This window comes from Galendromus occidentalis, unplaced genomic scaffold (assembly GCF_000255335.2).
Source record: "Galendromus occidentalis unplaced genomic scaffold, Mocc_1.1 scf7180000077530, whole genome shotgun sequence".
NCBI classification, from domain to species: Eukaryota; Metazoa; Arthropoda; class Arachnida; order Mesostigmata; family Phytoseiidae; genus Galendromus; species Galendromus occidentalis.
In genome coordinates, this window is record NW_003805518.1 from 1,309,475 (window position 1) to 1,330,614 (window position 21,140).

The 21,140-nt window shown below is 51.4% G+C and overlaps 5 protein-coding genes across 5 annotated transcripts; 2 read left to right on the top strand and 3 right to left on the bottom strand.

Moving 5' to 3' along the window:
- Positions 1-416: 416 nt before the first annotated feature.
- LOC100905068 (116 kDa U5 small nuclear ribonucleoprotein component) lies at positions 417-3,873 on the bottom strand. Its single transcript, XM_003748299.2, has 2 exons — positions 3,754-3,873; positions 417-3,474 (listed from the first exon to the last, which is right to left on the bottom strand). Exon 2 carries the CDS (start codon positions 3,470-3,472, stop codon positions 539-541), a length of 2,934 nt encoding a protein of 977 aa, XP_003748347.1. The 5' UTR covers positions 3,473-3,474; positions 3,754-3,873; the 3' UTR covers positions 417-538.
- A 373-nt stretch (positions 3,874-4,246) lies between these two features.
- Positions 4,247-7,926, top strand: LOC100906324 (uncharacterized). Its single transcript, XM_018641379.1, has 5 exons — positions 4,247-4,344; positions 4,633-4,966; positions 5,076-5,179; positions 5,294-5,979; positions 6,077-7,926. The coding sequence occupies exons 1-5, from the start codon at positions 4,247-4,249 to the stop codon at positions 7,732-7,734; spliced, it is 2,880 nt and encodes a 959-aa protein (XP_018496895.1). The 3' UTR covers positions 7,735-7,926.
- A 916-nt stretch (positions 7,927-8,842) lies between these two features.
- On the top strand, positions 8,843-11,374 carry LOC100905356 (uncharacterized). Its single transcript, XM_003748301.2, has 6 exons — positions 8,843-8,886; positions 9,294-9,406; positions 9,483-9,677; positions 9,754-10,129; positions 10,246-10,332; positions 10,434-11,374. Exons 2-6 carry the CDS (start codon positions 9,377-9,379, stop codon positions 10,847-10,849), a joined length of 1,104 nt encoding a protein of 367 aa, XP_003748349.1. The 5' UTR covers positions 8,843-8,886; positions 9,294-9,376; the 3' UTR covers positions 10,850-11,374.
- A 511-nt stretch (positions 11,375-11,885) lies between these two features.
- On the bottom strand, positions 11,886-15,539 carry LOC100906469 (pyroglutamyl-peptidase 1). The gene is made up of 4 exons (XM_003748392.2): positions 15,416-15,539; positions 13,406-13,532; positions 12,750-12,942; positions 11,886-12,605 (listed from the first exon to the last, which is right to left on the bottom strand). The coding sequence occupies exons 2-4, from the start codon at positions 13,514-13,516 to the stop codon at positions 12,274-12,276; spliced, it is 636 nt and encodes a 211-aa protein (XP_003748440.1). The 5' UTR covers positions 13,517-13,532; positions 15,416-15,539; the 3' UTR covers positions 11,886-12,273.
- A 1,883-nt stretch (positions 15,540-17,422) lies between these two features.
- On the bottom strand, positions 17,423-20,743 carry Meltrin (disintegrin and metalloproteinase domain-containing protein meltrin). The gene is made up of 9 exons (XM_029112864.1): positions 20,645-20,743; positions 20,286-20,476; positions 19,504-20,122; positions 19,209-19,381; positions 18,945-19,067; positions 18,492-18,760; positions 17,879-18,349; positions 17,602-17,736; positions 17,423-17,454 (listed from the first exon to the last, which is right to left on the bottom strand). Exons 1-9 carry the CDS (start codon positions 20,720-20,722, stop codon positions 17,423-17,425), a joined length of 2,091 nt encoding a protein of 696 aa, XP_028968697.1. The 5' UTR covers positions 20,723-20,743.
- Positions 20,744-21,140: the final 397 nt, after the last annotated feature.

Below are 21,140 nucleotides of genomic sequence, written 5' to 3' on the forward strand. Positions count from 1 at the left end.
AGTTGCACAGCAGAACGAAGGCAGCAACGGGAATAACCACCACCGGCACAAGCTGCAAGCGCTACCAGCCAACTGGCAAACTGAGCACCACGCGCGCAGCCCTTGCCATTGGGAGAAAGAGCGATCCGGTAGGAGGGGATCATCGTTACATAACGAGCGGCTCCATGCTACTTCAACGGCGGCTTCATGCTCAGCTATCAATACTTCATCTAAGTTCGTCTGGTGTCTCAAGATGAGGTGGATGGGCGAGAATGGCTGCATACGGCAGTACGCAAGGGCACGTGAAAAGACGTGGATTCGATCTAAAGCTCCGATGATGGTCGTTTCACCGAACTTCTCGACGACTCGCTGCAGCTGGTGATTTCCCTCCGGCCTCCAACCCCCTACCTCAATGATGAATCCTGAATTCGTCGGATTTATAGAATGATTTGTTTTATTTATGAAGATGTACAAGGTCATGCTACGCAGCGATAGCGTGAGACTGTCCAGCTAAGGGTGAACTCGAGCCGTAACACAAGTACTGATGGGGAATTTGTTTTTACATGGGATAGTTAAGAATTACATCTTGACGTGCCAGCTCGAGAAGCATAGGATCGTCGAAGAACTTGTTGATGGAAACATCTTCGGATAGACCTTTTCTCCGCCGAGTTTTAATCATGAACTCTCTCGCCAAGCTGCCTCCCTGCTGGATTTCGAGAGGTCGGATCACCACACTTTTATCGAGGGGATCGCCGGGAACAATCTGCCAATGATGGAACATCGACAAACAGAAAGCCTGGCCTTGAGTATGCGTCCGCAGATCCGTTTCGAAGCCGAAACTGTCGATCGCGGGAAGAAAGGCCTTGATGGAGTACAACGGGGATCCCGGCAAGGGTGCGTCCTGCGTCACATGACCACGACGTCTCGTGATGACGGTGTAAGCCGCCGAGACGCAATCGGCGGCGGCCTGGATCTCCACGTAATTGTAAGGCTCCATGAGTCGGGGCGTTGCAAGCAGGAAGGCGGAATAGGCCACTCTTCTGGCCGTTGGAATGACTTGACCTCCGCCTCGATGGATGCTCTCCGACGCCACGACAGCGTCTAGGAGCTTGAACTTGCAGTTCCGGATGGGTTCTTCACACAACGGACCTTCTCTCACAGCCCATTGGAAACCTTGAACTATGCTGTCTTTCACAGACGACAAACGCGTTTTGTCCACTTCTGAAGGCAGCGTGTCGTCGACGAGGATGTTCGGACCTTGGGAATCCGGCCCGAACGCCCAGATGGATCGCGCCGCCAGCAGATCCCAATCGTACTTGTGTTGGAAGAACTCTCCCAAACGACGACGATCCCAGTCCATTTCAACAACTTGATTTTCGATATCTTCTGCGATTCCTTTCTCGAGCGGTTCGGCTATCATCGTCAATTTGTTCTTTTTGTTCGGAGTTTCAGCGAAACATTTCAAAGACGACGTTTCAACGACCGTCTCACAGAACGCCACCACCGGATCGGCGACTTTGATGTCGATTTCTGAATACATTCTCCGCAGATCATGCATCACGCAGTCGAGGTACAGTTCACCCGTGCCGAAGATGACGTGTTCTCCGCTTTCTTCGACTTTCGTGGTGACTAACGGGTAGCTCTTGTTGATTTTTCTGAGACCGTCCAACATTTTCGGAAGTTCCGACGGGTTGACGGGTTCGACAGCGATTTTACAGACGCTTTTCGTGATGAATCTCAGCGGTCGGAATATATGTAGCGGGTATTTGAATTTCGGGTCGACGATGGTCGCCGTTTTCACGATTGAAGCTTCAATTCCCTCGATGAGAACCCAGTTGCCGGCCGCCACCCTATTCACTTCGATCTGGTAACGGCTCTCGTAGATCCACAGCCGTCCAACTGTCATGATTCTGGAGTCTTCTTCATCGAGCTGTGAATAGTTCTCGCCGAGGATTTTCACCTGCTGACCAGAATATATGCTGCCTGAGAAAATTCGGCCGAAAACGTTGAAGCTTATCGCGTCGTTAGACGGATACTGTTTGGTCGTATGCAGGAGCAGAGGACCATCGGGGTCGCAGTTCAGGATGCTGGCACCGAGCCTCGAGTCTTCTGTTTTCGTCACGACGGGTCCGCTGAAGATCTGCTGAGCTCTCAGTTCTGAAACTTGGTTTGGTGGGGGTACGTGCTCGACGATCATGTCAACGAATCCCGCGAAATTATCTCTCATGAACCTCGAGCAGACCAAGCGCAAGAGAGGTTTGATATTCATTTTCATTTCGGTTTTAGAAATTCGAATTCCCAGCTCGTCCAGAAGACCAGGGAGGTTCACGTCGACGTCTCCGACGACCTGCGCGAAAAGTTTGTAGAGAGGTTCGAGAACGAACTCCACAAATGACCTCTGCGCCGATCCGTGCAGAGGTTTGCGACTGAATTTGCGTGTTTTGCTGCTGAAGTACATGTCTCCCCAGAGCCGTCTCGCGAGTTCTTTATAATCCATTCCGCCGTATGTCTCCTCGTACATTTTTGCGAAAGATTTCAGCGTGAAACAGAGATCGTATTGTGAAGACGCGAAGCACACGTTACCGAGCAGAGGGTTCAGGAGCATGGCTTCCGGTTCCTCGGAGTACAACATGATCAGAGAGTTCACCTCGTCGAGGATGTTTCTCAATTTGTAATACGCGTCCGTCGGCGGTAGTTTCAATTCGAGCACGAGTCGATCGATTTTGTTGATACACAGCAGCACTTTGACCCGTTCTTGGATACAGTGCTTGAGGATCTGTTCAGTTTGGAGACATACTCCTTGCGCAGCGTCGACGAACAAGACGGCTCCATCGCACAGTCTCAGCGCAGCTGTGGCTTCGTCCGAGAAATTTACGTGACCGGGAGTGTCGAAGATGTTCATAAGGAACGATTTTGTTTTCAAATCCTGCAACACCAGCGAGACGGGGGAGCTCTTGATGCTCACACCGCGCTCTTGTTCGGTGTAGAGCGCGTCGGTGAAGCGCAAGCTCTTGCCCTCCCTGGCCCGGAAGTCCGGATGAGTTCGCTCGATGAGGCAATCAACGAACGTAGTTCTGCCGTGGTGGAGATGACCAACAAGAGCGATGTTCCTGACCAATTCGGGAGAGTCCATCAAGTCGGCGAGGAACTCGAGGTCGTACGTCGTTTCAGGAAGGTCTTTCTCGGTATGTGCGAACTTTCTCTGTTTGACAGGTTGAATGATGGGCTCAGTCAAGGGCTGAGCGTCTTCTTCTTGAACGATGGTCTCGACGTCCTCGCCGTACACTTCGAGCGCACTGGGATAATACTTTTTGTCTTCATGGAGTACAACTTGCATTGACTCCTCTGGCTCGTCGTCGACATCTCCTTTGCCGACTTCATCGTTGTCACCGTCGTCCTGATCCTCATCATCCTGTTCTTCTTCTTCCTCCTCAGAAGAATCCAAATCGGGTCCGATGTAGTTTCCGAACTCGTCGTAAAGATCGCCGTCCATTCCTGAAAGGGAGAGAGCTTCAGTTCCGAGCTGATCGGATCGCGCTCGTAGTTCGTGTCATAGTAGCACGAAGCGGAATCTATTAGCATGATTTTCTTATATATCGATGTTCTCGCATCTCGACATTCCGGTTGCGTGACCAGCTGGACACCGTCCCGCCTGATAATCTCGAAAAACGTAATGACGCTCTATCCTTTGGAGAGTTCCTGACAGACATCCCGCGGGATCCTCGACAGCATCCTTTCTCCAAGCCGCGCTCGAGCAGAATTTGATCAACTCACTTCTTATTCAGGGTCGCTGAATTTTGAAGCACAGTTTCTTTCTTGAGGAATATATTCACGTTTTGATCGAAAACTGGCGGCGAAAAACAACAGGCGAGCAAGCACGCATTCGAGACACCCGGACCGGTTTGTTTACCATCAAGACGTCGTCTGCTCCGGAATGATGCACAATTTTCAAAAAAATTTGCTGCTCCTCTCAAACGGGACACTTATCTACCCAAGCGATAGATTGACCTGTGCTGTCTCTGGCGCGCAGAAGAATTCGGAACTCCCGGAATAAGTTTTCCCCTGGGAGCAGTGAGAATCCGAAGTCTTTCTTCCGAGTGCAAGCTTCGAATTCGCGGGCCCGGCTTTTCGAAGCAGAACAGCCGTCGGCAGTAGCATAGCAACACAACGAAGCTGCTCAAATTCAAACGGTCGCAGGGCTAGTGCTGGCGCCAACTCAGTGGAAATGAGCGGGCCATTGCATTCCCGGGAAAATATCCTGGGCCAAATGACTCCGCTGTGGGTGGACGATATTCGCGATGAATTCCGTAAACTGGAGAAAGGCATCGATGCCGGGGAGGAAAAGACCGTTGACGCTTACTTCAGGTATGCTTCGAAATGCTCTTCTTATCATGGAAGCTGACGGCTTCTGATTGCGCCGTCGCGCGTCGTCAGAAGTCGCGACCATGCATCAAGTTGTCCCGGGTGGCGTAATTAAGGCCAGGGTTTATGGCTACATATGTGCATTCGGTATTCGTCGGTGACGATTGATCTAGTCTTGATCGAATCTGCGACGGAGTTTTGGGTATCCAAGACCCCGGGTCCTCCCACGGGGTCTGCACATTACGGCGCGGCAGAGAATCAGATGAGAACTGTGAGGTTTTTCGCTTTCAGATTTTTGTGCTTCGTAAACAAGAATCAGAGACACTTGTCCGAGTTTTTAACTCCCGCCGTTCTGAGGCCGCATTGTCTCCGACTGTACCGAGAGTTCACAATGAACCCTGACGGGCTACGAAACGACGCGAAGTTCATACAGTGCTTGTTATGGATGGCTAACTGGAACCCTAGGATGTATCGAGATATTATCGAGAGAAATATAGGCGACCGCCTCGCGGTGACCTACGTAATGTACTCCCGTGGGCTCGCGCGTCGGGGGCGAACTGAGGAGGCAGTAGCGCTCCTCAAGAGGGGTATCGAAGTCAACGCCCTGCCGCTAAATTATCTCGAGGTAAGACCGTGAGGGGGATCGTCCCGATGCGAGAAGCAGCCGACTCCGGAGACTCGAACCGATATGGAAACTGCGATTGCGAAGCTCACCGTGGCACGACTATTTTCAGGAAACATTAAAGGAAGTTCAAGGACCCCATGCCGCGAATGCGAAGGAAATGAGTTGTGCTAATCAGACGGCTGTCGAGAACCCTATACTGGATCCCCACCAAAGGTACGAGAGCCCCCGAAAGCTCTGCTCCGGTGTTCACGTGGTGACTCAATCTCGACTCGAGTACTGTAGAAAAATTACGCTTGAAAAATTATTTCGGTATTTCTCTTCCGATAGATTCGCCGGTGAACAGCGGGACTTCGCGCCCGACCAATGCAGGACCTACGACTTCAAAGCTGTGTATCCAGAGTATAACGCTCAAGAGTTCCAGTTCGAGGAGAGACGTGTTCAAAAATGGCGTCTAAGACGGAAAGAGATCGAGGAGAAGAATCTCTCGAAGGCGAAAGACGAAGAGATCCAGAAACTCCGGGACACTATCGAGCAACTCCAGAACGAGAAGGCTCTGCTGCTCGCCGAACTCGCCGAGCCAGGCAGGCAGCCGTTCGAGCTCGACGCGTCGAAAAAATCCGAACTTTTCGATGAAATGACCGACACCGTTCCTCTGGTCAGCACCCAGAAACCTCCTCGGCTATCTGACGTCAGCGTAATGAACAGTCAACCAACAGCCGATGCTACGAATGCGGTCGGTGGAAACAAAACTGAAATGATGACTCGGGACATGAGAGAATTGTTCTGGAACGGGACTCTCGATTCGACGAATCTCCCGGCTAGCACCGAAACTACGATGGCCAAAGATGACGCCTCGGAAACTCTGCAAGCGACAGCGCCTCCCACACGTCCGAAGTTGGAGATTTTCCAGGAGAACCCCGCACCTCAGAGAATCACGGTATTCGACGAGAACGACCACAAGAGAAAGGCTCTCAACACACCGACGCCGGCAAAGCGTTTCGCTATATGCGCAGGTGAGTGAAAAGGGACGCACCCGCGTGAGCTCGCCCGGGCTCCGAGGTCATGGAGGTACTCGGCGTTTTGTCTAAATTAAAAAATTATCCCCTCCAGATGAGAATCGTCCGAGTCAGTCAAGTCGCCGTACCTCGGGGAGTCCGATGCCGAAAATGAAGTCGTCCGACGATCTCCCGTCTCCACCCTTCGGCAAAGACGACGACGACAAAGAAAACGTCGCTCCGAACGGCTATCAACAGCCGGCTTACCACTCACGCAGGACCAGCGGAGTTCTAGTCGATGCCGAAGGTTTTGAAACCGCTCCGATTCCCGCCGAACCGGAATTCGAGGACGATGACGATCTCGGGGTAACTCCGCTCGATGAATTCGAAAACTCCGCTGGAAGGGCCGTATCCACTCCATCGAAGAACGCTCCACCGGAACTCAGCTGGCGCGTGACAGAAATGCTTTCGGGCCACGGCCCTCTGCTAGTAGGACATGGCAGAGATTCGCCGAACATGGACTCGCCCGATCGGAGATTGAGCACAATCTTGGAAGCCAGCAAAGAATCCGGATCGTCTGGGAGCTCGAACTCTCTGGGCACACCGTCAGTGGCTCGAAGTAGTTTGGCCAGTTCTGTCACAGACGATACCCTGCCAACACTGAACCCGATCGTGTCCGATCCTTTTAGTCCAGCCCTTCGGAACAAAATAATCCTTGGAAGCAAAATGCCTTACGAGACCGTTTCGGGGAAACTACCCGCAATGAAGAAGAAGTGCGCCATTCACTTCTCGAACGGTTACCGTGCGACGATCCAGAAGATGATCGGTGAAGGTGGATTTGCCAAAGTATATTTCGCGCAAAAGGATTCCGAAGACGACGACGGCGGCGATATCGACGCGGAGGGAGAAATGACGACCTGTATTGTTCGAAACGACCACGCGGCCATCAAAATCACTAACGAGATCTCCGCTGGCCTGTGGGAGTACTACATTCTCCAAACGATCTTCCGCCGGCTCTCCCGCCAGCAATCAATCCTGCCATGCATTCGGAAAAGCATTCCCGAGCCGCATTGCGCTGCGTACTACGACAACGGTTTCTTAATCAGCTTGCCTTACCTCCCCTACGGCTCCCTGGTGGATTTGGTGAATCGATTCCAGAGAGAGGTTCCGGAACTACTGGCCCGATACCTAGTGATCGAGTTGATGGTGATCGTCATGCGTCTGCACGAAAACGGAATCATACACGGGGACCTGAAGCCGGACAACGTTCTCTTCCGCAAAGTCCCATCGATCCAGATGATCGGAGAACTTCGATCGAAAACTCAATGTTTGTGTCTCATTGATTTCGGTCGGGCGATCGATCTGGAGGCTTATTCGTCGACGAGCACCACGTTTTCGCACGTTGTAAACGAGGACATTCAGAAGTGCGTGGCAATGCGAGAGCAGAGAAACTGGCTCTTCGATTTCGACTGGTTCGGTGTCGCGAACTGTGCTCACACCTTGCTGTTTGGGGAATATATCGAAGTTGAGAAGACCCCAAGCGGTGACTATACGCTCAAGAAAAGGCTCCCGAGGTATTGGAATCCCGAATGGTGGACCATGTTCTTCCACGGCTTGTTGAACATGACTGCGACGACGTCACGACCGGATCACGTCGATTATCCCATCAAGAACATCATCGAGCTCGGAGGAGCGTCGTTGAACAACCGAGAATCCATGAAGACTCTTTCTCTGAAGCTAATACAGCTCAACAGCATGATGCAGAAGCGGTGAGCGTCCCTCCGTGCGGGGCTGCTACTTGATTTATCATGATACTAATCTTTTAAAGTTTTATTCCGGGATAAGAATGACAACAGCGCATAGCGAAAGTTTAGTTGTATGAAAAACCTGCCAGGTGTGCGGGTTTGATGTAAATAAAGTTGTTGTCGGAACTTCGGGAGGAGATCACGGACATATATTGTAAATACGACGCACAGGAAAAATAAAACCTTTCAAGCTCTTTGTTCGCGGACTTTCTTGCCGTTCTTCAGAAAAGCCCCGAGCGTGCCATCGGCGACGCGAATTCGCCACTCATGCGCGTGTCGAGCCTCGGAGGGAGCGGCACGCAAGCAGTAGTGCTCCATCTGCCGCCCAGTTAGACCAGGGGTCGGCAGCCTCATCCTGCCGCGTTCTTCGGGCCGTCGTCTCGCCTCCTCGGACTCGGCTTTGACGATCATGAGTAGCGACTAGGAATTTGATTTTTCGCGGCAACCGCGAAATCCGCTGAAATCGCGATTTCCGCGAGATTCGTCCTTTCCACGCTGGATGATAAATCGAAACCTCGAACGATTCAGGAAATACTCCTGCCAGATCGCGAGGTTGGGCTCGGAGAATCGAAGAGGTTCCGAACCTCATTAGGGCTCGGTTAGACCCGGCTATAGCTTGAGCTTGGCCCCGAGCTCGGAGATACGGCCGGATAAAAATTCGCCACGAGGGTCAGGCTTGCAAAGCTCTTTCGGTTTTGGGGAAATCCGCTCCACTCTCGCCGCAATCTCGGAAAAAAATTGCGATTTCCGAGTTTTCGTTCCCCGAGACTCCGCGATGTCAGCGATATTTTGCCGCGAAAAATTAATATACACCTGTTGATGATCACCAGCCGGCTCAATAGAATGCAGCTGCGTAGGGGGAGCTGTTTTTCGGAGGTACACGATGGAGGGTGAACTCAATCGGGACGACATCGGGTGACACCCGGAGGCGAGCGGCAGAGAGAGAGAGTGTTTTCGCCGAGACGTGATCGAATATTGTTGTCAGAGGGAAGATTCGCGATTTCGAAGTGTGAGGTGCCGGCCAAGTCTTTCCCCCTCTTTTTCCGTCTGGTATCTTTGGAACAACATAAGGATCTTAATACTGCCGCACGGTCTGCAGAGCGGCATCAAACGGTGTCTGGTGAGTGCGCGGCCAGCAGATTTTTTTGAACTGCACTCCGCTCCGTCCCTTTTACGAAATACCAATCGTAAGTTTGATCTTGAGGTTCTTGTCCCGGCTCTCTGTTCCCTGGGGAGATTCATTCGGGAATCGAGCGTTTTCCCCTCATTCAATCCTTTTTTGGGACCGGAAAATTGCGAGATTGCGTCGATCCGGCGAGCTTGTTGGTTCGCGATGGGTGCTCCGTAGATTTCTGTGATATCTTCTCGAGGAGTTCCGAGCGTCCAGAAGGGCTCTCGACGAAGCACCTTGGACATGCAAGGAGTCGTCCGAGATCGGGAGAGAATTGCTTCGTCACGATATCATCTGCATGTTGTCACGCACCTCCTCCCGACTTTGCGATATCCGATGCTCATGATTGCCCCCAGGTACCTACTTGAGATTTTGACCAGCTCAGGGAATACCTGAGAACGCACAATTTTTTTGCAACGCGGATCGACTTCGTAAGAAAATGCTTGGCACGGAGAGGTCGCAAAACGCCGTGAGTGAGACTCCGAACCAGATTATCAGGATGCTCCAGCCGCACGGATAGATTATGAAGCTCTCCCTCCTTTTAGGGTTTCACGTATCATCCTAATCGAGTGTACATCAAGGAGCTCCCACCCAACCTAGATAGCGATGAGCTGATTCGAAGTTTCTCAAGCTTCGGTTTTCGGATACGGACCGCGAGGGTTGTTGAAACCCAGGGAAGCACGAACTACGGTTTCCTCACTTTCGAAAGCAGGGAGGAAGCCGACCAGATCCTCCAGGCGGTAAGAAATGGTGTGGCAACGCAGAAATTCATTCAGGAGGCTTCAACCCGTGCGAGACATCTCCTTCCTGTTCCAGGCAAGATCCGAGCAGGGTATCCTTATCCGCGGGAAAAAAGCAACCGTGGATCGGGCTTATAGCCGGAAGTATACTCAACGGAGGGATTCGCGCCAGTTATCTCTAGGTCTCCAACGATTAGTCAATTCCACGGCGTCCAGTAATGATAGCCACGTGAATCCGCAATCAAATTTCATGCAACAGAACTACAATAACCCTCATGAGTTGGGCGGGCCGTCCGAGCAACACAGCGACAGCTTCACGGCCCAAGTATCTTACCATATGCAGGCAGCGCAGCCATATAGCGATTTATACTTCGATGGACAGCCCGTTTATCTGCAACAAGAAGCGCCAGGTTTTGCTCAGAACATTTCGGGGCGTCCCCCCTCGGCCCACGGTAGGTCGGAAGATCGAAACCTCAACTGATCGGGGGCCTGTTCCCCTCTCTCGAAATACGATTTCCTCCAGCAGGTCGATTGCAAGCTTCTCATAGGATCTTGTCCCCTTTAACAGATGAGTTTCGCGGGCCCCATCAGTGGTCAGTGCACGGTGCACAGAATCATGCCTATGAGAGCGTCGAAAACACCTATCCCCGTCATGGTGAGTGCAACTCGTCGGGATCTCAAAAAGAAATACAGGAAATCAAGACCTAGCATTAAAGTTTTTCCTTGAAGTTCTGATTTCCTTGCACGACCCGATAGCTCAGATGCATGCACCCTACTTCACGATGGCACACCGAGAAGGATCGAGCTCTCCATCCTACGCTGAAGATCCGGCCGAAGGAGCAGAAGCGCCTCTTATGCCCGAAAGGTCTTCGTTCGCCGAGCCTGCCTCCGTACATCGGATAGAATCGGAAACACCCACCGCAACTCACGTGATCATCAGTCAAGGCTACGCACATCCGGATTACTCTCAGCTTCACAATCAGGCACTCCACCAGTTGCAGTCTTTCCACCAGGATTTCGCTCAACAACAAAGCCCCATTAATGGTCATTGGGTCCACCATCCGTACGCGCACTATCATCAACCCCCTCAGGAGATATACCAGCAAGCTCGGGATCCACGGGGTGAATCGAACGAGTCGGATGGTCAAAGCCCCGGAAGCCGAGCTCAATGAATGCTCGGGGAAAATGTGGAGGTTCTCTGTCTCTCCGGCAGATCATTCCACTCAACAACAGTTTTATCCGAAAGTGCTCCGATGCCTTCGGATGTGAGAAACGCTCCCTGTGTTCCCATCCCGTTTCCAATCGAAGATAGACATTGTGACTTTGTGGAAGGTTTTTTCTAGAGTTCAAGACTGTCTGTCCGCTTGAAGGCTGTCGATTGGGACCATGCATCTCGATTATTCGCTGGTCAATATAGCATAGCGAAATCTCAATTCGAGTTTGTATGCCATGGCGATTTCGAGGTAGAGCTCGCTTGCTTGTGTTGAGTAGCCAGAGCGGGCTCGAGGGACCACTGACGATGAATTCTCCATCGATCGTGGGAATATGTCACAGGAGAGGCTGTGTATTTTAGGTCTTTACGATTACGAAATCCGTGGTGATAGTTCCTCCGGTGGGAGCCACCACAAAGTGTACGAATGCAAAACTTTTAAATTACTGCTTAATAAATTATAAATTGCTTAGATCGAATCGACGGAGAGGAACCTGTCGTGCCAGGCGAACCGGATACTTCCAGATAGGAATGTCCGAGATAGGCGTACTCCCAAAAAATTCGGAGATTCCTTACGTCGCTCCGAAAGGTCTCTTGAAGACAGAACGGGAGTGCTGCATGAGGTTTTTCCAGTCCCTCCGGGCTTCTCTCTGGAGCAGAGCTGTGCGCCGCGCCGAGCATTGCAAGTCCCATAGATTCAATGCTCAAGCGCCGCGGCGCGCCATGGCGCTTAAGCGTTGAGTCTATGGCGCCGCGCGCCGCGTTTTGGAAACGGAGCACAGCTCTGCTCTGGAGCACCTGATCTCCGAACGGGGGGGGGGGGGAGGGCGGCTCCGGCCCCCGGTTGATGAGAATCTCTGGTCGAAGTAGGTCTGCCTGCCTACCCTCCCCGGACGAGGGAACACCCATGGGATTGCACGGAGAAAGGTGCTCAGACACTTCAGACTTTCATAGCAATTTCGGCAGCACGCCCAATACAGGAGTCGTCAGAGTTCCGTTCTGATGACAGCATATATTTTATTAGCGGGTCAACAGTTCTCGGCAAGAATCATCATTAGCTTAAATTAGATATTTGATTCTGTGACGGTTCGACTTCACTCTTTTCCTTCTGATAAGATATTCCGCTCCATTATGATACCAGAGCCCCAAAAGTTGTGAGAATTCTGGAACTTGACCCCTGTATAATCATCCATGTTTAGAATATAATCTTGATGATCCAAATAAGATGAGAGACCATCGTCAGGGAACCCCAGGGGGCTCCGAAAATATGACGGGGGAGTATTTTCCGCTTCTCTTCCTCGACCAGCTTCGACGATGATATACGCTAAAATATAATATGAATTCTTCCATTTCCGCACTGACAGCAATAGGCTCGATCGGAGCATATCATGAAGAAGCCTCTGTCGTTCCCTGTCGGCTTTGTTGTACGGTGAGGATGATGATGCGTTTGACAGCTTCAACCACTTTGTCCAGGGGAAAAACATCACTGAGCGCCGGTATGTGGATGAATAGCGACTTCTGGCATCGATTCAAGGCGAGGTAATATATGTACTCGCACAGGTACAAGCCGGCGTCGCGAGAGATGTAAACCGGAACTTCCGTCTTACAATTGCCGGCAATCTCCTCCAGGTCGAAGCAGGTTTTGAGGAATTCAGGTGCTTGTTCCACGCAGCAATTGTTGCATACAACGTCCCCATTAACATCGGCGACGTCGTACCCTGAAACACGAGGAGAGCGCATGAAACTGATCGAAGGACAGTTGGAATATTCCGAGACGCTCCGCTTGAGCATCGGAGTCTCGGGCATTAGTGGACTCCAGAGGATTATGTTCGCCGGTAAGGCTAGATCGGATGAGTACTAACCCGTGTTCCGAGCGACCTGTTCGAGTATGACAGCATTCGCTTCCGAATACATCCCGCAGTGTATCGTGACGCAAGGCTTGCACTGCTCATGGAGTTCCTGTGTACGTTTTTTGACTGAGTCATAGACCACCGGAAGGATTTCTGTGCGGAGATCGATTCCCTCGATTCCAGTGGCAGCGATTCTGTCAACAACCTTCGAGGAAAAAGTATTCTGTTTCAGTGAAGAGCGTTGCACTTGAACATGTTATGTAGTCAGGTTCCGCCAATGAGGAAAAATCCGAGAACCGGGAAGAATCTGGAATCGAACTTCGGCACAACCGCCGAAGAGAGCTACTCGGCGAAATTCTTGGGAACTCATTAGGCGGCTGCCGGCTAAATCCGAGGAACGAAGCGATACCCCATAAGCAGCGCAACCGGACCGAAAGCTAGCGAAGTTCGTTTCCTGCCTTGAGAATCCGGATCCCGGGCCCTGACCCCGGGGAGATGCCAGAGCTGATGGTGGTAGTGCTGATTCTCAGCCCCCTATCCGCCCACGACAGAAGGCTCTGCCAATAAAAAATTGCCCAGGCCTCATCCCCCTAGCCTGGGCAACCAGGCTGACCGATTCCTCGATAGTCAGTCAGAGTGAAGATTGGAGAACTCCTTCTATGACTCACCTCTTTGGAGGAATTTGAAGAGTATTCTCTGAACAAACCATATCCCGTCAGGAGCACGACGGGCCGATCCGACGATGATGAGGTCGACTCGTCTTGGGCAACGGGAGCCATTTTCCTCCAGATCAGACTGCTTCATGATGAACACCACAACAGAGAAAGAATTCAGACGATTAGCATCGAAAAAGTAGAGAGGAGTTCGTACATTGTTTATGAACGTGGTTCCAGATCGTCGGTGAATGACGCGGTGGATAATCACAAACTTAACCAACGTCGGATTATCCAATTGACCAGAGAGCAAACGACCGCGAATAATCTTGAACGACCCGATAAGGCATTCGACGAGCTGATCACGGCCATGGTGATCGAGAAAACAGCGATATCTGACACTTGTCTCCGGGTCAAGAATGGGAGAGCTCTCAGCTAGCTCGTAGGTCTCTTCTTTCGTAACGTAGATTCTCGATACACTCGTCATTCGGTCCCGATTGAGTCAATCGCGAGACAAGTGGCCGCGTCCGAATAAGTCTGAATTCGAAAATCAATCTCATCTCAGAGGCGATATTCCTGCGATTGCATAGCGGAGAACCCTTCTGACCCGAGGAATTCTCTGAAGTCTATTCTTCTCCGTCCTACCTCACTGAATCACTCGTCGCGAAATACTCGCAGCGAGCATGCATCGAAGAAGTCTCAGCCGCTGCTGAGAACTCTCAATTTAGACCACAGAGGCCCTACCGTGGGGAGGGGAAGGGGGAGGGGGCGGACCCCCAGGCGCCACTTCTCCGATCACTTTCACGAAAACGGGAGAGCCGAAAAATGGAATTAGAGGTCAAAATCCTCGGGATGAGCGCCGTTTCCGGCGGTGGCAAGCCGAAAAACGCATGTCCCCAGAAGTATTTCGACGGTGGAATGGATCGGGGAAATGGAGTTCCCGAGGAGGGGCGACATTTGCGAGATCCGCCCCGCGCGCTACTTTGCCGTGGTATGCCACTGCATGAGTGCCATACAGACCGCAACTGAATTTCCAGAACAGTTCATGCCGAGATTCTATGTCGCGTCTACAAGAAACTGGTCGGTGTCATCCTACGGTCTAGATCTTGTGGAATGAGAGAGATAAAGACACCACTGCCAAGCCGAGGAGAGCTCAGGGCATGTCGGAGCGCTCGTCGTAAATATAACGGAACGCAGTAGGAGGATCTCGATGATTTCTGGCGCGGCGCATTTGTCCCTACAAGCTATACGACGTAGGTAATCTGGGAAGAGGAGTCGTCTCATTGTCCGCGTTCTTCAGTAACTCGTCAATTAGCGCGTTGCCACGAATATTTCTTCGGGTGGATGCGGTCTTTGCCGGGACTTATGACGCTACGCCGGAAATCAAGAGTCTGCTCTTCATCGACGGATTCGCGGTAGGATGGTGCAGGTCGACCCGCACATCATGAGTTATCCCATAAATGAGGCAAGGAGAGGCGACAACGCTCAATGAGGCTCGAGTCGGAGTAATCCATGTCGAGAGGTTTCCAGATCACGATCGGCGCTATTCAGCTATCAGATGACGCCCGGAGGGTACTATTGAGACGTTTCCCGTAGATGGAAGGCTTCCAAGAAACTGAATGGAGCTGATAAGCCCACGACTGAAGAGTGACCTCCGTGGTCCGATTACGAGTTTTCCCACGTCGATACGTTCGCCGCGAATCGCATCAATTCCACCGTTTTCCACGCACATGCATCAGCTTCCTCTGTTGTCTCACGACAATTACGGGACGTCCGATGAGCCGAGGACCCCGGATTGACTGCAATGCTCTCTCGAGGTCCGAGTGATATTCTGAGATCACTCAATTCAACAGTCGATTTGGGTACTGAACACGGGCGGGGGAGCTCGGAGGAGGCCGAAGTTCCGGATTCGAACAGCTGATCTCGGGCATGTGATCAGGCCGAATCGAACACCGGAGCGTGCGCCTGAGCTTGCTCAAAGAGACAATTGCTCTCATTGGGAATCTTGTTTTAGAGTAAACTCACGATTGCGCTCTGCTTTCGGGATATTTCTTGACGGCAGCAACTTCACACTTTGAATACGGCTATGCCGCCGGGTGGTCACTCATCCACCCGTCCAACACTGTAAAGTCACACCAACGCTGCAACTAACGCTGTTTGGGTCGTTCATCAGTCGACACGCCGCTATGAACCTGGTGCGTGTGTCGGTTCGAGGAAGAGGCACCCGAATACGCAGCAGCGCTGCCCCTTTGTTCATCGCCGCCGTCAAAGAAAGGAAGCAATTCAATCGCGGGGGCTCCGGCGGCGTGGAAGGTGGCGTAGGTAGAGGGAGCAGGGAGCAAATTGTCGGGGCCTTCACGACCCTAGCTGGTCCATTGGATTGCAGGGGATCGGATTCATTCAGATCTCTCATATGTACATATGGACCCTTTCATTTTAGGGGTGGATTGTATTGCATTCACAAGTACATCACTCGAAGTACATCACTTTACTGATGGCCTCTCTGGACTCGAAAGAGCTCCAGCCGAGCTCACCGTCGAGGAACTCCTTCGCCAAGGTAGAGTGAGGTAATGCAAGAGCCCATCTCCCTGCATCTCTTTGTCGGACTTCGATATGATTTCTCAGTCTCTTTGGCATACTTGTTGCTGCGTTGCATCATGTGATTTGCGGGACTTCTGTGGCTTTCCAAAGTATTTTGGATTTTGGATCGCCTTATTTGCCTTTTCGCTCAGCTCCTCCCAATGTTTGGTCAAGTAGTCGTATTCGGCTGATAGTTCGATACCGAGGTATTTGTATGATTCTACGATCGAAACTCAGACGTTCCGTACTAGACTCGGCTTCACCTAACAAAAGAATATCGAGGGTATCATTATCTTGCGCCTATCAGGGAGCGGCTGGATTCAGCAGCGTACGTATGGGAGCCCGGGGCCATAACACCCCTCCGGGAAAAAAATTCTGGTTCCCATGATGGTAGCCTCGAAAACGGCCCCGACCACCGGTAGCGCTCCGCTGTGCCGGTACAAAGTCCAGGCCCTGAACCTAGCCTCTGGGTCGCGTCGGGATACCCGGTCGATTCTATAAGAAAGATCACGAATATACGGGAAGGGAAGAGTGCGAATACGATCCCTTTTATCGCTTCCCCAGTGCGCTCTTCATTGGCTGTGGATGATGGTTCCCGATGGCGCCTTACCCCTCACGCTCTAGGAAATCAACGCCGAGCAGCGCTAAGGCTGGGTAAAGCCTTCTGAAATCTCACTGCATTACTGTTTCATATCCAAGAAACGGTTCTTCCCGAAGGCACTAAGTTTCATGTTGTCAACTCGGAAAGTGTGCCAGGATTGGAGCTCCGAGAGTATAGTAGAAATGCCAGCTATCGGAGGTAGTCTTAGAGTACGGAAAATAATGAGGACAAAATCAGTTTCTTTGCGTCACCCTAGAAATGTCATCTAGGTTCATCGACTTGAAAATTCCCGTACTTTTTTATTCGCTTCCTCAATTCGACTATAAACTACAATTATTAGAAAATGTAATTACATGATGCATTAATAATTTAATAATATATTAAAAATATAAACACAATGCACATATTCGCTCAGCACGAGACTCGCCACAAAGCAGCGATCTGGCCGATCATTTTATCTGGCATCTTTGAAAACCAAAGGAAAGTATCCATGCTTATCATTCTCAAATCATTCCTCTTGTTGTTTTCTCCTCGTGTATTACTTCTGTAAACATCACCATTCGGTCAGACACACTAGAAAAAGCTAGATCCCGAACGAGGGGAATGCTCTACTGGTCGATGACACGCTTGAATCTCCCGATTCACTTGAGCTTTGGCTTCGGAAATGACTTTAGAAATGTTCCGGGAAAATCACCAGGCATAGCTCAGTTCATTCAATCCCCTCTTCCTCGTTCTCTCATCGAGTCATCTTATCATAGCATCTCTTCCCACAAGTCTCTCTCTTCTCCGAAGGCCTCCCCCAAGATTTGTGTTTCTAAAAGTCAGACTCAATACCGAGTCGCTTCTACGAGTTAGACCAATGGATGGCTCTCGTCGCCTGCCTCTGTAAGGAGAAAACCGGAGCATTAGATCAGGTCATCCGGGAAGGTCAGATGGGGGAACTCTGCATGACATCAGGATCGGGATCCCCGGGAATCCCCGGGAACGTTCCCGATCGGCGCTCAAGAAATCGAGAAGATCCAGAACTCACTTTGTGTGTTGACAGCCGTCTTCAGTTCATTATTCATCTGGGCTCGTAAAGCTTCCATGTTCTCGTAGAGGGGACTTGGCTTAGGGGGTGGCGGAGCACTGGGTCGTCGAATCGAATTGTTCGACGACTTAGTGCCTGGAAGTTCAAAAGAACGTTTGATGGTCAGCGATGGAGGACATTTCTCCCCTCGAATGACTCAACCGGCATTCAATGCGAGTCGGCGACGGCTCCAGGCTCAGGAGCTCGGAGCATGGAGAGCACTGAGACGGTAACTCACGTTTCAAATTGTTCGCCGTTGCGTTGTCTGCGTTTTGGACGTTTTGAGTGGGAGCACGCGCCTTGCCTGGCGGGGGTGGGGGTGCGGGTCTCGCCGGTCGTATTTGCGATTGATGTTCAACGTCTAAGTTCGTGGTTTCGACCATCTTGACAATGCCGTTCAATACGGGTTGTTGCACTTGATGATGATTTTGTGCTTGCGGCTGATTGATCGGTTGCACACTGCCTTTGTGAACCCCGTTGGTGGGAGGCGCTTTCGTGAAGACCGGCTTCGATATTTGCGATTTATCATACAAATTCAGCAGCGGGCCTTGACGTGCAGCGTGCTTCACGGCGAGCTTCCGACGACGGAGACGATACTTTGAGATGAGGTCTTTCTTCGAGAAGATCGTCCACGCAATGAAGAATAGGACTAGAGGTGTCACCCCGAGGAATACCACAGATAAAATGATGGTGACAGTGTACGTCTCTTCTGCAAGACAGGACACGATGCGTCGATAGAAGCTACTTAGACGGTTCCCATGGCTCCATGGGAGAATTCAGGAAAATGAATGAGACTTCACTGTATAACGAAACCCGGTTGACCATTTCTCGAGTTAGCTACGGAAACGAACCTTCGGGGTTAGTTGTGGGTCCGCTATCGACAGAGCCTCCCTTTCCGGGGAAGTTGCAGTATGGGGGCGCGTAGCCTGGATCACAGTGACAGTGGCCTAAATGATTGCAGATCCCGTGACCAAAACAGCTGTACTCGCACGGAGGAGACGCCAACTGGGCCAGCTCGACGCAGCGTGCACTCAAGCAGGCCTGGTTGACACCGCACGCCGCGCCGTCCGGAGCCTGGCCAGGGTCTGGATCCGTAGGGCCCAGGTCAACCATCGCAGATCTGTGGAGGAATTGAAACATTGAATAATTGAAACATACCTAATACCTAACTGATTCAATGCTGTCATTCGCCGATATTGTATTATATATCATGCAAAAACTTGATGTGAAACGCGACGATTGACTACACAATGAGTTATAGGCTATAACTTATAGCATATCCGTATGGAAACATGGATGCTCACCTGCAGGTGTGAGTTTCTTTCTCAGTTCTCAGGAAAAAGCGCGACAGTTTCGAAGCCGACAGCATTCCGTATTCGAGTCGTTCGGTCACATAGGTACAATGCAAAGTACCGCACATGATATCCCTGTCGAAGGAATATTTTCGTGAATTTCACTCGGGCAGATCAATTGACGCGAGCCTCGATAGTGTGGAATCGAGCAGAGGGACTGTTCGCTTCCGTCGTTAGGCCTGAGGAATACTCCTGTCGATTCCATGAGGTACTCACTTTTGTTTGCACTTCGCATAACCTTTGCGGATTTTATCGTATCCACAATTCCCGATCTGCGTCCCGTTGACATTAACGGAGAAACACGCACGATGTCCCACGTGGCCAGTCTGACCCCAGAGTTTCTTGCACTGCATGTTGTGACTGGCACAGGAACCCATGTAGCAGTACGCCTGAAGCCCAAGAGAAAGAATCGGCCGCTTAATCGACAGGATTCCTCATGGGTGCACACAAATCATCTACGTTCCAGAGCTATCCTAGAAATGTCAGGGCCGGCAATCTTTCGAACACTCACGTCTCCGTCCCCACACTTTTCGCCGTTCGCTTTGAAGACATTCCTCGGACAGAAGTGAGATTTGCCGTCGCAGTGCTCGGAGAGATCGCATTCCCCGTCTTGGTCTCGACACTTGACTCCGGCTCGTCTCGGCAGGCAGGTGGCCAGGTCGCAGCATTCTCCGTGCCCGCAGGTGGCGCCTTCATTTAGCTTGCATGTTTTTGGATTGCAGCATTTTGTGGTACAAAAGTTCTCTGGACCGCAATCGCATTCTTCACCGTCCTCGACGATTCCGTTTCCGCAAGAGGCACCGACAATCTTCGTGGGGACGTTGAGCAAACAGTGGTCCATGTGCTGCGAGAACGCTTCGTGTATGGCGTTCATTGAACACGAGGACCATGCTGTGGGGGGCACCATTGCGTTGCTGGCGGGAAACATGATGCAGCGGCTCTGGGGGCAGTGACAGCTACCCAAATCGTCGTGTTCCATGCCGAAGTTGTGGCCCAGCTCGTGAGCTATTGTTGCGGCCACAACTGCGACGGACTCGTGGTGGTCTTTGTTAACTCCGCCCGAATACTGGTACGTGCAGATGGGGCCTTTCAGAGCCTTGCCCACGACGTCCTTTTCGAAAGTAAGGTCCCTGTAAGAGAATTTCAGCCTGATTTGCGACGACTCCCCAATGATTGTCGTTCGTCTTTGTCGTTGGGGCGTCGACCTCTCCTCCAGCCATGGCTCATGTGGTAATTTGAGAAATCTCCGAGCATCCTCACGTCAGCTTGAGGGGCTTTCGTGGATGTACTCACGTGACCAGCTGAGCGTTGTCGTTGGGTATGCTCTTGGCCAGGACCTCCATGCGGTATCGGAGAAAATTGTCCAAAGTCTTCTCCGCGTTGATATCCACCTCGATTTCGTCTCGCTGTGACCACACGCGTACTCCGACCAAAACGACGAAAATGTTGAGTGGAGCATAGAGAGCGTTCACAATATTTGCTACCTGTGCAAGGGAAGATCCTAACCGTTATCCTCGATTGAGGTAAAGCGACATCCTCGATCTGCCAGAGGAAGTGAGCTTCTCTCTCAGCCTCCGACAATTCTTAGAGATCAGCTCTCTGATGAGATTGTATCTCTGCCCGATGAGAGTTCCAACGTTCCCGAAACTGACCTGCTTGCTTCGCTCGAAGAGTTTCTTTTCGTCCCGACCAAATTTAACAAATTGTCTATAATCGTGAACAATCACCATCTCAACGAAACGCGACGTAGCGTTCGTCGTAGATGGGGGATGTTTGACGGTGTTCAATTGGGCGGATCCTCTCCGTTGTCGCGACAAGATCGCATCTGTGCCATGGTCGAATCCTGAAAGGAAGGCCTGATAAGAATTCATTCATACCGGGCGTACGGGACACCGAGAGCGTGCGTGAGGCACCCAGCAGAACTCACCGCATTTGAGTTCTGGGATTTGGAGATCAGTATTCTTTGAGATGAGGGCCTGACTCCCATTGGAATGAAGGTAGAAGACATCGTCCCCATTCCAAATCACGCCCCTGGAAACGAGAGATTCTAAATCACAACGGAGCTGCTGCAACTGGGCGAATATGCACCCATGTCCGATGGGTTCGTTCGGAGCGGATGACGTTTGTTTGGAACAGAAAGAGTAGCAG